This window comes from Electrophorus electricus, chromosome 3, assembly GCF_041902795.1.
Source record: "Electrophorus electricus isolate QZ-2024a chromosome 3, ASM4190279v1, whole genome shotgun sequence".
NCBI lineage: Eukaryota > Metazoa > Chordata > Actinopteri > Gymnotiformes > Gymnotidae > Electrophorus > Electrophorus electricus.
In genome coordinates, this window is record NC_137499.1 from 23,329,169 (window position 1) to 23,344,667 (window position 15,499).

A 15,499-nucleotide genomic window follows, 5' to 3' on the forward strand; every position below is an offset into this window, starting at 1 on the left:
TCAGGGAAGCGCTTACGCTCCCTGAAGACCATCACAGAGAGACTGAAGAGGAGCTTCTTCCCGCAGGCCATTTGGGCCCTGAATCAGGGCAACTGATGAACTGTGGGGACAATTCTGTGTACTCTGCGTATGATGTCCACAATAATATCATTAAAAAAACCCATATAAACTAATTTGTAAAAATGGGAAATTGTACATTGTGTATATATACATATTATACATTCCCTCTTCAGCCATCATTACACATTTATCTATTCATCAAACCACATCCATTTCTGTATCTCTCCTCAGCTTGGACAGAGCAGTTACAAAGGCAATTCACTGCCAGTTATACCATGTATGATTATGTAGGTGATAAACTTTGTACAAGTGCTGAAAAAGCTGATAAGCATCACTTGTCTGCTTACAGAGATGCCTTACACACTGCTTAATCAACCTATTTGTCCACCCTAATGATCAACACAATGCCTTTTCTTAACAGTTACCAAGCTATTTAAACCCCATGACAGTACTAGCTGCTTCTGCTGCTGTCTGTGAATTCCTTGACCCTAAAATTGAAAAAAATCAGCAGTTCTCTGGAGCCCTCTGCTCTAATAACTCTTCCTTTTCCTCTCTGGCTTTCCGTTCACCATACAGTAACTTATTTTCTTCTTCTCTTTCTACTTTTCATACTTTGATTTTTCTTTCATTGCTGATGTTCTAATAAAATCTAAAACTACAATCTGCTCACTTGATCTTCTCCATACATCTGTCACTAAAGCCTGTCCATGATCTGGTCCCTCATCTCACATCTCTTATTAATCAATCACTGCTTATAGGACAGGTTCTCACTATCTACAAAATTGCTGCAGTCACTTCTTTACTCATAAAACCTGGTTTGGACCCTTCAGCTCTGGATCACTTCTTTAATCTTTAATCTTCCTTTCCTGGATAAAATTCTTGAACAAACTGTTGCCAGTCAGCTTCAAAGCTATTTGGAATCCCACAATCTGTTTGATGCATTCCAGTCCAGTTTCCATCTGGTCGACAGCACTGAAACTGCCTTAGTAAGCATCACTAATGATCTCCTCATGTCTGTGGATTCCGATGCTCAGTATTCGTTTGCTGCTGGATCAGCGCAGCCTTTCACATGGTAAGCCATTCCATCCTTCCGTCTAGGCTGCGTGAGCTGGACATTGATGGCTCCACCCTGGACTGGTTCACATCACATCTAACTGATAGAAAACAGTGTGTTACCCTCTCTGGCTATACTTCTTCCACTTCTCCTGTTACTCAAGGGGGTCCTCAAGGATCAGTTCTTGAGCCCCTCCTACTAATTGTGTACATGCTTCCTTTAGGACATATTTCAAAGTTCAGAGTTTATTTGTCACGTACATAGTCATACTTGATATAACTGCTTTTTGTAACTGCTCTGTCTGAGCTGAGGGGAGATACAGGGAAATGGATGTGGTTTGATGAATAAATAAATATGTTATGATGGATGAAGAGGGAATGTATAATATGCATATATACAATGTACAATTTCCAGATGTTTTATAATTTACAATTTTTACTTTTTTTTTTTTTTATTATGATGTTAATGTGGACATCATACACATTTTGCATCACTTTAACCTTGATGTCCACTGCTATTCAGATGACATCCAGATTTATTTTAGCACTAAATCCACTAAAAATCCACCTCTAGATCAGTTAGAAACTTGTCTATCAGAAATCAGGAAATGGCTGAAATGCAATTTTCTCATGTTAAATAGTGATAAGACTGAACTCATGCTACTTGCTCTAAATCAGTTCTCAAAAAAGCTGGTTCTCTTTCTCTCTCCCTTGATGATACGGTTGCACCTCCTTCCCCACTGGTTCGAAATCTGGGTGTCATCCCCAATTCCACTCTTTCATTCAGTATCCACATCAGCTCTGTAGTTAAAATGTCTGTTTTCCATTTGTGTAACATTGTCAGGATTAGGCCATCCCCCTCTCAGTCTGCTGCAGAAACTCTCATTCACACCTTCATCTCTAGCCGCCTGGACTCTTGCAGCTCTCTTCTGTTCCACATTAGCTCCTCTGTTCACAGACTTCAGATGGTTCAGAGCTCTGCTGCCTGCCTTCTCACCTGTACACACCCAGACTCGTTCTCACCGTCACATTACACCCATTCTCCAACATCTTCACTGGCTTCCTGTAAAATACTGTATTCACTTTACAATACTTCTACTCATCTACAAAGCTCTAAATGGCCTCGCTCCTTCACACCTGTCTGATCTCTCCTTCCTTACAAGGCTACTCGCACTCTCAGAGCTTCCTCAGCTGGGTTGCTTACTAGTCCTTCCTCCAGACTGCATGGCTGTGGTGATCGTGCTTTTTCTAGATGTGCTCTGGTCCAACAGTCTGCAACTCTCTCTCTATTCAAATCTAACCTTAAAATATATCTTTTCCCCATAATATTTCTCAAACCTAAACTCCTCTCTCTTCAGATCTTGTCCATGTTCTGTAAATGCTATTTGTACACCTTCTGTATACTGTATATGTCCTGTATGTCTATCAATACCTTTTCTTTTGTAGTGACTATGGTAAGCATCTTTAGGTTCTTGAAAAGAACCCTATACATACAATGTATGTTCTCTCCAGGCTTGTTCCACAGGACTCACTTTTAGGCCTGCTTCTCTTTGTATACTCGTTCTCTTGGTGATGTAATATCTTCTCATGGTTTTTCCTACTACTGCTATGCCGATGACAATTATTTCTTTCTTTTCCACCCTCTGACACCCTCTGCGTGTCAGAGGGTGGAAAAACTGAAGACTGAAGACCCATCTATTCGAGGAATATTTAAATGGCAACTGACCCTGCTCCTATATTGACTGACTAAATTAATACTTATTGTAGGGTATTGTTTATTACACTGATGTTGTTAACAAACTCTAGTACTTATTGTTTAAGAGAGACCTTATATATTTTGTACTTCTAGGCAATAGCAATGATCCCTGTATTTCTACAGTATTCTAGATCATTGCTATATTGGACTCTAACCTACTGTGCTGGCTAGGATGCATTCTATGATTCAATGACAAAGCACTTTTGTAAGTTGCTCTGGATAAGAGTGTTTACTAAATGCCATAAATGTAAATGTCATAATAATAATAATAAAAATCTTAAAGATCATGGGACACTGTGTGTTACTAGCTTCAAGCACATGTATATGCTTTATGTAGTCATATTTTCTGAGTGGTCTCCATGATGACAGACATACAGAACCCGAGAGAGAGAAAAGCTGGCATATCTAGGTGTCTCTTTTAGTGATGAAATCACCATAATAATCAGCATTCCCCATCTGACATGCTGTATCATACAGGCCTAGTAGTGGGTTTTTACCCACTGACAGACAGAGAATCTTAATGAATCATGCCTCATCTACGAATGAAGACCAACAGAACAGACCTCTGAAATTAGGCTTGTTTGGTCGATGTTTTACACATGCCTCAAGATGTTTGACTAGTTTTAAGTATTTTTAAGCTTTGAATAGTAGGCTAGGCCAGGACACAGCGTTCTAAAGTTCCTTTACTCGCTCGCTGATAAACTCGGGAGGGTGACGTCATACGAATTCACCAATCGTCGCTCGGTCCGAAGAAACTCCTTCACCGGATTGTGCTGAACCTCTCGCGTCCCTTTCAGCACGGTGTGACGGTTCTTAATAACAGCACAGAACACGACGCCGTCACTGGAACCTATATTTCAAACAGAAGTGATTTTTTTTTTTTTTTTTGAGTTCGTAAAGTCTTGGAAGCCAGTGTCGTTCAAGTTATTTTCATTTGGGTTTTTTGTTTGTTTATTTGTTTGTTTTTAAGTGAAAATTAAGGTGTTCAATTAATCAAAGACGACCTATTTTGATTAAAAGCAGAATACTTTGGAGATAACCTATAGCCTACAATTCAAATTATTCTACGAATTACTGTGGGAGTCACATTCCATCCGCTCCCGGTGCAGAGCAGCAATGGATCTCTCTGGTTTTAGCACGCTGAACTTTTCGTCGGAGGGAAATCGTTCTTACCAGTACACTCTGTACGAAACGCCCGTTTATAAGGAGTATAAACCGCTTCCGCATGACCTCATCCAGCTTCCCACAGCGTTATTATACTTAGTATTAGCGGCTATCGTGGTGGTAGGGGTTGCTTACGCAATCGTGGGGCATTTGATTAAAGACCTTATTCATGACATCTTAGGTAACGTTTCAGTAATTATTTTGTGTAATAATTTATAAGGATTGTTGCAGTGTTATAAACAAAGCACTGTAATTTGTATAGATATCTATCAAAATTCTACATTCAACTTAACATTTATTATAATGTCAAATTCTGGAATTTGCTGACAAGACCTGTTCAAGCATGTGTTGAAGTGCAGTTTTTACACTATTTGTATTTTTAGCCTGTGCATGTTTTGTGTTGTGTGCAAATGTTTTATGCTGCGTGTGTTGTTTTACTGTGTCTTACACTGTCTAAACACTTCTGTGTCATGTATGTGTTGTTTTAGCTTACACCTATAACATATTTTTTTCCCCTGACGTTATCCAGACCTTTCAGAGAAACAAAACTTATTTCTTGCTCTCTCTATTTACAGACTGTACTCTGGGACCATGTGATGAGGACCTGAAGGAGACCAGTGAGATGGGCAGGTTGAGCCCCACCCACATTCCGGTGGCCCTCAGCCTCTCTCACCCAAATGCCTTCCATGTGTGGGACCAGGGTGATGTGGTGATCCTTGCAGGAGAGGCCTCAGGCCAGCCCACTGCTGGCTGGCATACCTTACACCCCACACTTCTTTCCTTCCTCCTGTCACAACAGCCAGCCACCCCACATCCAGTTACCCCACACTCACATCCAGTCACCCCACAGGCAGCCTCCCTACATCCAGTCACCCCACACCTACAGTCAGTCACCCCACAGGCAGCCTCCCCACATCCAGTCACCCCACACCCACAGTCAGTCACCCCACACCCACAGTCAGTCACCCCACAGGCAGCCTCCCCACATCCAGTCACCCCACACCCACAGTCAGTCACCCCACAGTCAGTCACCCCACAGGCAGCCTCCTCACATCCAGTCACCCCACACCCACAGTCAGTCACCCCACAGGCAGCCTCCTCACATCCAGTCACCCCACACCCACAGTCAGTCACCCTGCATCCAGCCTCCCCACTGCCAGTTGCCCCACAGTCACTTGCCCAGATCCAGCTCTCCCACAGCAAGCCCCCAGTCACAAGCCCCACAGAAAGCCTTCTTCTACCCCTGGCTGCCCCTCCCCACAGCCTGGCTCTACCTTTAATTGGCCCATACCCATGACCTGCTTTTACCTTTAACTGCCCCTATCTCTGGCCTAGTTCTACCCTAACTGATCCCTACAGAGTGGTTTAACTCAGCAAGCACTAATTGCATGGTGCTTGAGATAAAAAGCCTGTAAATTGATTGTATTTCTCTTTCTATTCATATGAGGTAATTACAGTTTTATTGCTCACATGACCGTGTTAAAAAAACAGGGTTGTGCTGTATATCGTGAACAGGGCTTAAAATAATACCTGTACAACACAGTGCCATTCTGTGGAGACCATAACAAACCAAACCATCATGTGGATACCATAAAAATGGCGAATCAAACAGCGCTGCTCAATATTCAAGATAAACACTAACATGAACAGGTCCAACTGGCGGACAAACAGAAAAGCGCCTCACTGTAAAACACTGCAAACAATTACAATTTGTTCACTAAATTTACAATAACATACTGATTTCTGAAATTTTTGCTTGAACACTTTTGTTTTAGTTATAATACTACTACTAATACTACTATAATACTATAGTGCATAGTAATTACTGTGTTTTATTTTACATTTTTATTGTTATCACTACTGTGTTACAATGTAAAAAGTAACATACAATGAGGTACTTATAAATTGCTGCCAGTTAATTTCTTACAGTGTGAGGAACTGATTAAATTGTCCTGGTTCATCCCTAGATAGACAATGTTTAATGAATATTTCCTGCAGAAACGATTTTTTATTGTGACCAGCAAAGCCACTCCCATCTCTGTAGTTTATACTGACATTTTTTATACCATGTAAATAATTAATTAACATTACAGGTCTTCTCAAATTTCTTTTCGGACATATGTCCAGAATGATAATAATAATAATAATAATAATAATAATAATAATAATAATAATAATAATTTAAATAATAGATGTGTGGGGAAAAACACACTTATTCAGCTAAAAAGTTCCATTACAGCTAACATTAAAACAGTAATCTTAACTATTTTAATGTTTTTAGTACTTTTTGCTAATTTATACGATTATACTATTACTTATGCTTGCACAGTTCTACCTCATGTGTAAACATATATTTGCACAATAAAGAAAAACAAGATTTGATGTACTTACTCACTGCTGCAGTTGCTTGTCCTCTGGCATTGCCATTCCCACGGTGAAGCCTCGCCATGTGCTCTTTTGTTTTGGTTTCTTGTCTAGCCAGATTCTATGCTTGATGTCTGATCTATTGAATTCTATGTTACAGTGTTCACTGTCTTCATGGGCTTGGAAGCCCTGCCTGCACAGTGGATAGTGGAAAATACAGTGATATGAAATTTAGCTCAAATCACCCACCCCTATTAAAAAACCTGGAAATGATCTGGGAATGATGCATCTGTATATCTGTTTGTAGGTCTACTTGGATGCACTTTCAGACGTCACTGAAATGGATCGTGAGGTGAAGTTATGTCTTCCTCTTCACTTTTAATACGATTGATGAAGGAAGTGACATCTGATGGTGGCGAGTCAGGATGCCAGATTGTTTCATTCCATGCTTTGGCGATTCTGCAGGGCTTGCTAAACTGGGGTTAGTGGCCAGCCAGGTCAAGCAATGTTTCTGAGAGTGGTTTTACAGGCAGCATGGGGACACAGTGGGGGGAAAAAACAATGCCTGAACTGCATTTGTACTAGATGATCTGATCAGCACCTAAAGCCAACAGGCATTTAAATTTTACATTTTGAATAAAGATGGAATAAATGGTGTGATTATTATGCATACATATTTAAGGTTTCCAGATGCAGATTTGCACATTATCAGATGTTCTTAAAGTAGCTCAGAATAAGTGAGGTTTGAGTTAAAACTTTATTGACAAGTTGGTGAACTAATGAGAACCTTTCTCCTTTATTCATTTTGCCTTGTACATGACTCCTCCAGCCCCCCAGACTCATGCCTATTGACTAGGAGAATAGAAGTCACCAGGTCTCTGTGCTATGGACAAGATGACAGAGAATTGCATGTCATCTACTTTTTAAAGAAGCTGAATTTAATTACCGGTCAAGGAAATGTCCGCATTTGTGACTTCCTAAATGAAATAACATACATTATTTGATTAAATAAAGACAAAGAATTTATACTGCATATAAATATTTAGAGGAGAGTCCAGTAAAGGACTGAATTAGCCAGGATGCCAGGTGAGGATAAATTAAGGTAATTATGATAATTAAGGGATCTTAAGGGATCTATTACTGTAGGGTGGATTTACAGAGGTTACTGTGAAGGGGCCACACATATAACAACTATAACATACACACAGGAAATTTATTCTACCTCACACCCCTCATATACAGCTAATTGCTGATGGGACCATGTATGAAACAATTGTGATCTGTGTCATTAAACTGTATGCTGTTTAAGCTCTGGTAAAGATGGATAATGGATAATGCACAGGACAAATTTGTCCTACATGATACAAGACAGTGTGCTCTGAACAGTTGCTCTGATTGGGTTTATTTAGATCGGATGCCCTCTCATTGGTGGTGTCCTGATAGGCTTTGCCTTGCACGTGGTCTTCCACCAATATCAACAAGCAGTAGATGGAGATGCTCCTTCTATGCTTAGTGGTTCATTTACATAGATTATCTCAGGGGAATAATGTCTGGGCATTGTAGTTCCTCTGTTAAACAGGGGCCTATACTTTTTCCATACATATTTTAAATTTGAGTCTATATGTAGGAAAAATATCAAGTCATGAATTTTAGAACATATGTTCAGGTGGTGATAATTTTGCATAGGTTTTCAAATGAAATTTATATTTTCACATTAAACAATTATTTCTTTGGATTGTAAAACTATAGAGGAGTCTGTATTCCAAACACCATCTCATTCTCAGGACACTGAGAGGCTGTAGCACATATCTAAAAAAAAAATAAATAGAAAAATAAATCCTAAAATATTAATTTTGGATCAACATTGTAATAGTTTAGGGTAAATATTGCAAAAAGGTAAATTGCAGTAAATCCAAAAATAAAGATTTCCATCATCAAAATTCTCTACCATGAATTTGTCCGTCAAGTAGTTCATGATGTTAGGCTTTCTGAAAAAATTCATATCACAAGCAAAGGTATTTATAAGCTTTCTTTGTGGAGTGGAGAGAATGTCTCTTCAGTGTAAGGAATCCAATGGACCCTGACAGAAAAATGATGACTGGGAATTCACTGGTAACTTGGCCATATTGTCCCACAGACTACAGAACATGCAAGACAAGACCATCGCCTTGAAGTAGACATGGTAAAAGTTAGGCTTACAATAAAGAGCCAGAAAACCAAATTAAGTATTGACAAAAAACAAGATGATATAACTATAGAAGGGGACCTAGAGATGAACCTGGGTAGTGTGGTCAATGAAAAAGGAAGAGCAGATGAAGACATCCAGAGAAGAATTAAGCACTTACTAAAACCTGCATGGAAATCCACATACATACTTACCAAGACCAAGATAAAACTATTTTACTCCAATTTAAAATTTGTCTTGTTGTATGGATCAGAAACATGGAGACTGTTACAGGCACTAACCCCAATCCCAAATCCTAGGAAGAAAGTGACAACAGCTATACACCAAGTAAAAAAATGAAGGAATTAGACAAGTCCTATAGTGGAATTCCAAAAGGAAAATGTGCCAAGGTCAACCTAAACAGACATGGATATGCTGTACTGTGGAGAATTCCAGCAGAACAGGAAAGAGCTGGGAAGAACTGAAGATGGCCGGAGACTATAAAGGGTGGCATGATTCCACCAAGGGACAGAAAGGAAAAATGCCTAAGCACTTAAAATAGGTCAAGTTAAAAATAAGCGTAGCCCGTGTTAAGACACTTAATCAGCTCTTCACCTGATCCAGTCACACTGACATTAGCCAAACTGCCGGGCAAGACCACAGGAGAAGCCAAGGTGGGGCTATTAATTGCTACCAGACAGCCTGCTCACAGATCTAAAAACTGGCATTTATTCTTAGCAGTCTGCTGTGGGATTAAATAGGTTCCAAGGCATCTTCCAGAAGTCAATAACACTCCAACCACAAACCCACTTTTGTTCAAATGAGACACAGGGAAGAAAAACACTGAAGTAATATTGACTCTTACACAAGTTTAAAGGCATCCATTCTATTACCAGAGCATGAACTGTAGAACCACCCCAAGCAGGAGCCCCCTTAGTCTCAACAGCTGCTGAAGGATTCAACCTATACTGGATGCACCTAGGGGAGCTCAACAGCCACCCTATTCTTATGGAGTGATATGCAACTGTCTGTTCTGAAAGAAAAGATACATACCCAACCCAAAACGTAAAATAAACAAACCACCTCCCCCTAAAAATAAACCTGAACATACAAGAAACTTTTGCTCAATTTGCTCAAATGATTGCTAGATCATTGAAACTGCAAAACAGCAGAGAGCTACTACAGTAAGAGTATTACTGCCATCTAAGGTTAGAAGCCAACGCCATTTTCAAGCTGAACCCAACATATCCATCTTAAAACCAAGGCTGGTCTGAGGTTAATTATCTAGTTAAACATGCATAACCTTTCTACACTAATTAGTATCCATTCCTCAGAACCAAAATACTGAAAGAAAACCATCCATCAATTTACATTGAAAGATCATTTAATCACATTTAAAACATTGGCTTAGAACAAATATAAACTATACGGCTACAAACAATTCAAAGCTGGTTTTAAAATTCTGTACTGTAAAATCACATAAAATCACTTGGGATTGTGCTCACTACAGCTAGATGGCAGCACTAGTCTTGAAAAAGAAAAAAAAAACAAAAAAACAAAAAAACAAAAAAAAATCCCTATTCCCATTCCAGAAAACTAGAGATCCCTCTTGGAGAGCACAGTCTGGTAGAGGGAGGTCCCCCTCGCCTGGAGAAACGTGATGACCAGCTTCTTCTTAGTGACCTCCATGTGCACAAAGCCTCCCAGCGTGGAAGCCTCACCCGTGAAGAACTTCAGGGAGCTTTTAGGAACATCATGGCGATGCTTCACATTTGGATCCATGAAGTTCCCCGCACCACTCACGATGTAGCCAATATCGGACTCCTTAAAGTACTGAACAGGACAGTAGAATTACAACCAATGCATAAGTAAAGAGATACAGAACAAACCACAAACCCAACAGATGAGCTGAAATGCTAACCTGCAAGTTGTGGTCATGGCCACACAAGTAAGCTGTAGCTTCATACTTCACCAGCAGAGGACGCAGTTTCTTGACCAAACAGCTTGTGGGGCCATGCTTAGAGATGGACCAGATGGGGTAGTGTCCCGCCACCAGCAGGAAGTCTGCCTTGGAACTGGCCAAGCGCTGCTGCAGCCACAGCAGCTGCCGATTGGCCTGTGCATTACTTGTGGGACCTTGAGGCTTCTGGTCCTGAAAGTCGTCTGTGTTCCCACACAGCAGTACTGTGTCCAACATCAAGATAGTCAGAGTGCTGTCTGTTTTTGGGATGCGGAAGTTCAGCTCGTAATAGAAGTACGGGAAGTTCCTGCGAATGAGTGCACAGATGAGTGGCAGTACTCCAGCAGTAAGTGCTACTCTCAAGCCTACAGATGATTGACAGCACTGATGGATCACCATGACAACATATGGCCAGCACTAGCATTAACATTTATCCATGTCGAGGGGCAGGAACTCACCATCGCTGGGACAGCTTGCTGTAATGGATCTGGGCAAGCACATTCCCTGCATGGTCGTGGTTGCCCGCAATAACAAACCAGGGAATATTGAGAGATCTCGCAGTGTAGACATTCTCAAACGTTTCCTACAGGAACAAGAAAAAAAAAACCTAAACAAAACCCTGACTATATGCAGATCAGCATGACACAGCAGGCAAGCAGGCAACGCCCCCCCCCCCCCCAACTTGCATTCACTGAACAGATTACATCAACTGATTGTAATCAAGGTGCTGCATTTGGCCTTAAGGTATGAGTGAAATTGACAGCTAGGTGCACTGAACAGACCTGAAAGCGAGGGTCATCCACACTCCGCACTCCTTTGAAGTAAAAATTATCACCAAGGGCTAAAACAAAGTCGGCTCCCAGCTGGTCTGCAGTCCTGCCCATCTCCTGGGCTGTTGCCCACTCTATTTTGGTGGTGAATGGCGCGGTCGGCAAGCCGCCCCAGTCACCAACAACAAGGAACCGGATGGATGATTGATTACCTGGAAACAACACACATTGCAAACCGGTATGTAGGAACGTGTCACAGTGCAGCAAGACCACAGGTTCAAAGACAGAGCAAGAGCATTACTGGCCATTTAACATTGTAAAATAAACAAGTGAATTATTGGCAAGTCCATAACCACAGAGAGGAAAGTGTTTAGTTCAGGTAAAAACACTGAGTTTGTTTACTTACTTCCTTTCGTTTCCAGGTCAACAAAAGAAGGAGAATAGCAGAGGACAGCAGGGAGAATGATGAAGACAAAGAGGAGATGGGAAGCCATCTGCAGAGAGACCAGACAAAACTCAGACACAAAGCATTGAACAAACTGCTATAAGAGACATTATTACTTTAGAAAAGACATGAACTAAAAGGCAAAAAATGCTATGTTAAGAACTGCCTTTACTACGTCTAGATATTAAGAACAAAGTACTTGGGTTATTCCAGTGTCTTACTATTAAATCCCTGGTAGTCCTCTCTCTACTTCTTACAACCTCCTTTTTCACTGGCCCTCTTTTAAATCAGTCCCTGGGAACATCTACCAGCTGACCCCTGAACTCGGCTGAATCCACTTATTCAGCTCATTATCACACACTCGTCAGCAGGAAGACATTACCATCTGTGCCTCTTTTCTCTACTCATCTGGAACCAGATTTCAAACTACTGACCACTCCAGAGAATGGAGTGATGTTTTAGTAAAATTGCATGTCAGCATCCTGCAATCAGATGCTACAGTTAAGCCTGGAGGTTCCAGGTTACAAGAAATGGGATCAAAACAGGATTCTTTCACACAAACCTGAGGTCTGATTGGCAGTGGCAACTAAAATTGTAAGGCTTCCTGAGAGAGTCCCTTATCTTCTTCCTCATGTGACATTTATATAGGGCCCTCTCACAAGGGTCCAGTATGTGTGTGCGTGTGTCCTGAGCATGTCACTACTGACTCACAGTTCCATGTGACAGATGTGATAGCATCCCACAGCAGCACACCAGCAAGGACACCACCCTGATACAACTGCCTTTACGCCTGTGCTACTGAAACACAGGAGTACGTGTGTCTGAGGAACTAAGGGTCTCCGATAGCCCTGAGCACAGACCCTTGCTTGTGATTGTGTAAGACCAGTGATTCTGAGTCATGTGACCCAGCACTGCAAAACTAAAAAACAAACAAAACGTTCTATTTTGTAACAGCAACATAATTAGTGCAAACACAGAAAAAGCCCTCACTCTCCCGTCCACATACCCCAGATAAAGAAATGACAACATTTTGACCACTGTGTGTAAGCTAGACAAGGAACATGTACAACAAGGTTCTGCATTTAGCAGACCTATATTTTACAGAGCTTGACTCACTCAGCTATTATGGGAACAAGAGAGACTTACCGGTTGTAGATGCCTAATTTCCCATTTATTTCCATCGGTTTGTCTGGATTGAGCATAAAAAGAGTAACTTGACTATTGGCTTTTTGCAGCCAGAAGTGTTACTCTGGGGCTCTTACTAAGGTGTTTGTGAAGTAGCTGAAATTACCATCACTAAAAGTGAGAAGCTACAGTTCAAGATCGCACTTATTGTACAATTCCGGACTGTAGCTCCAGACAGTGTGAAATTACAACTATGACAACATCCATAATATATTTCAGTTTTATCTTTTTTAAAAAAACAACTGGTTTACAGTGCTTTACATGTTAAAAATAAAATACATAATAAAAATCAAGTGAAAAGGAGAAATAAAATAAATAAAAGAACAATAAGAAAGTGAATATAAGTGACTTACAATAAAATCTAAAAGGTTTTCAACAGATTTGAATTATCATGCATGGAACCTTAATAACCAAGACGTCAGGCAGGAGCATAGCTAATAACCATATCATTAAGGCAGAAGAGGGTATAACCCTTGAGTTTTTTTAATGACTAATAAAAGGTTACTTAATATTAAATTAAACTCTGACAGATGAGCAGCCACTGGATGATTCTGAAGGTCGGTATAATGTGATCGTTCGTGCTTGCATGAGTGAAGATTTTAGCTGCTGCATTTCATTAAGAATTCTTGTAAGCCCAAGAAGAGTGTTGCATGAGTCTTAAATAAGTGTAATAGCAGCACGCACAAGTTTCTCACAGTTACAAAGGAGAGAATGTCATGGACTTTAAAAATATAACGGAAGTGACATGCTGTTTCTTTTTAGACCTCTCTGATATGGTATTTGAAACTGAGGTCTGTGTTAAAGTCTTACATTTTAGATATACTTTAGGTCTTCACAGACACGGGGTCAGAGCAAACAACTGTATCCTTTCTCAGCTTCAGTTCCAATAACAAGAACTTTTGTCATATTTTATATAAAATGCAGGAAGGACATCCACTAGTTGACATCATCTGTGCAGTCCAGCAAGGATCCTATAGACTTATCATAGAGGCTTCAAGTGGCATATAGGTGTATAGGCATTAGGTGCTAATGTTACTGTTACTGAGCCTTAACCTGTCTCAGTTGCCATGGCTACTCCCACCACCCCCTGATGTCCTCTGCTGTAGCCCACCACACCTCCACCCCAGCCAACTGCTTCTCCGTTGCCCTTGACGTTTGTTCTCTTGTGGGATGGGTTTTGGACATGTGCACACCATTGGGACAAGACGGACAGCTTACGCAAATCGCGATTAAATCTGCGATCACCGAAATCTTGGAGAAGTGCTCTCTAAGTGCTATGCTAGACACGAGGGTAATGCTGTGCACATCCCTGCACGATGGAAGAGTGGTCAAAATATGTGCAGGATTATTTCAAAAGCGTCCTTTTATAGCATTAATTCTGTTAGAAATCAAAGCAGGCATATTGGCATAGAAGAATTCAGTAGGGATGAAAGGGTGGGGTTAATGAATCTACAGTGAAAAAAAATGTGGGTTATCTTTGTGATCTAAAATTTCAGTTTCCTGGTAAGCTTCTTTTCTGCATCAGCTGTTTTAGCTGTTTTTATAAATAGTAGAGTGAAGTGTTTTTGGGCAGACTGCTTTGAGCTTTAAACAGGGACTATGCCTCCATGGGTCTGAAACGCTCTTGGCGTTTCACGAGGCGACACTGCTAACACGTTAAGTAAGTCTAATGTCAAAGTTCTGAAAAGAAAGATTACAGAGAAAGGAGAGGGCCTTGAAAGTCACTGCAGTCAGCAGATAAGATAGTGCCTTGCAAAAGTCTTCTTATCCGTCTGTTTTGATACAGGTTGCAACATGAAAACTCTTTGAGACCATGGTCTCTAAATTGCGTGAGATGACCAGGTGTCAGACCAAGGTTGTGCAGAGGGACTGAGAGATCATCAGCACAGAAAACCTTTAGTCAAGGGATTTGTGGGCAAGCAAATGTGAATGTTAAAATCTTGTGTAATTAAGACAGTTAAGATCCTAGAGAGCAGCAGCCCAAAGTAATCAAGTAATCAAGAAAATGTGATGTCTGGGTGATAAATCTGCTTGTCTAACTTTGAAACACACACTCAAAGTGATCATTCTCTCTGCAGCAGAATGAATGAACGAATGATTTTACTTTGGTTAATAAAACAGAATATGATGATAATTTTGTGTGGTATATTGTGGCATATATGGTAGGATTTCATTGGTATGAAATGATCGTTTCTTGCTCGGCCTTAGTGACGGCCAAAATTAGAAGACAGTTTAGGGGCAGACAAAAGTCCTTGCATTTTGATTGAAGATTATGGAAAAATAACCAATTCTACTAAATAACATTATACTGAAACTGTATACTGTATAAACAGGATCATGAACTAATGGTAAAAAATGTATCCATTTTTGATTTCATATTTCCCTTAATAGACATCTTTAATAAATGGCTGTTTTGGATAGTTTGTGATCAATGTTTACTCTGTGAAGCTACTTTTTGTGCATAATGTGTCCCTACACATTTTACTCTTAATGGGGGGCACCCAAAAATGCTTGTGCCCCAGTGGCCTCGGGGCCCTGACCTGCCCCTGTACTGAGGTCTGTGCTCACTCCCCAGTGG

The 15,499-nt window shown here is 40.6% G+C and overlaps 2 protein-coding genes across 4 annotated transcripts; one reads left to right on the forward strand and one right to left on the reverse strand.

Moving 5' to 3' along the window:
• Positions 1 to 3,452: 3,452 nt before the first annotated feature.
• LOC113588801 (uncharacterized) lies at positions 3,453 to 8,207 on the forward strand. Of its 2 annotated transcripts, XR_014122671.1 has the most exons (3): positions 3,453 to 4,214; positions 4,609 to 6,878; positions 7,227 to 8,207. XR_014122671.1 is itself a non-coding variant. In XM_027028163.3 (2 exons), exons 1-2 carry the CDS (start codon positions 3,986 to 3,988, stop codon positions 5,328 to 5,330), a joined length of 951 nt encoding a protein of 316 aa, XP_026883964.3. In that variant the 5' UTR covers positions 3,453 to 3,985; the 3' UTR covers positions 5,331 to 8,207. The 2 variants fall into 2 exon arrangements, 1 of the variants encoding a protein (XP_026883964.3); XM_027028163.3 differs by having other exon boundaries at positions 4,609 to 8,207.
• A 1,677-nt stretch (positions 8,208 to 9,884) lies between these two features.
• Positions 9,885 to 13,025, reverse strand: acp5a (acid phosphatase 5a, tartrate resistant). 2 transcript variants are annotated; one of them, XM_027028162.3, is made up of 6 exons: positions 12,883 to 13,025; positions 11,698 to 11,785; positions 11,304 to 11,503; positions 10,980 to 11,104; positions 10,483 to 10,828; positions 9,885 to 10,394 (listed from the first exon to the last, which is right to left on the reverse strand). In XM_027028162.3, the coding sequence occupies exons 2-6, from the start codon at positions 11,783 to 11,785 to the stop codon at positions 10,158 to 10,160; spliced, it is 996 nt and encodes a 331-aa protein (XP_026883963.1). In that variant the 5' UTR covers positions 12,883 to 13,025; the 3' UTR covers positions 9,885 to 10,157. The 2 variants fall into 2 exon arrangements, with proteins under 2 accessions (XP_026883963.1, XP_026883962.1); XM_027028161.3 differs by lacking the exon at positions 12,883 to 13,025 and adding an exon at positions 12,299 to 12,333.
• Between the last annotated feature and the right edge of the window lie 2,474 nt (positions 13,026 to 15,499).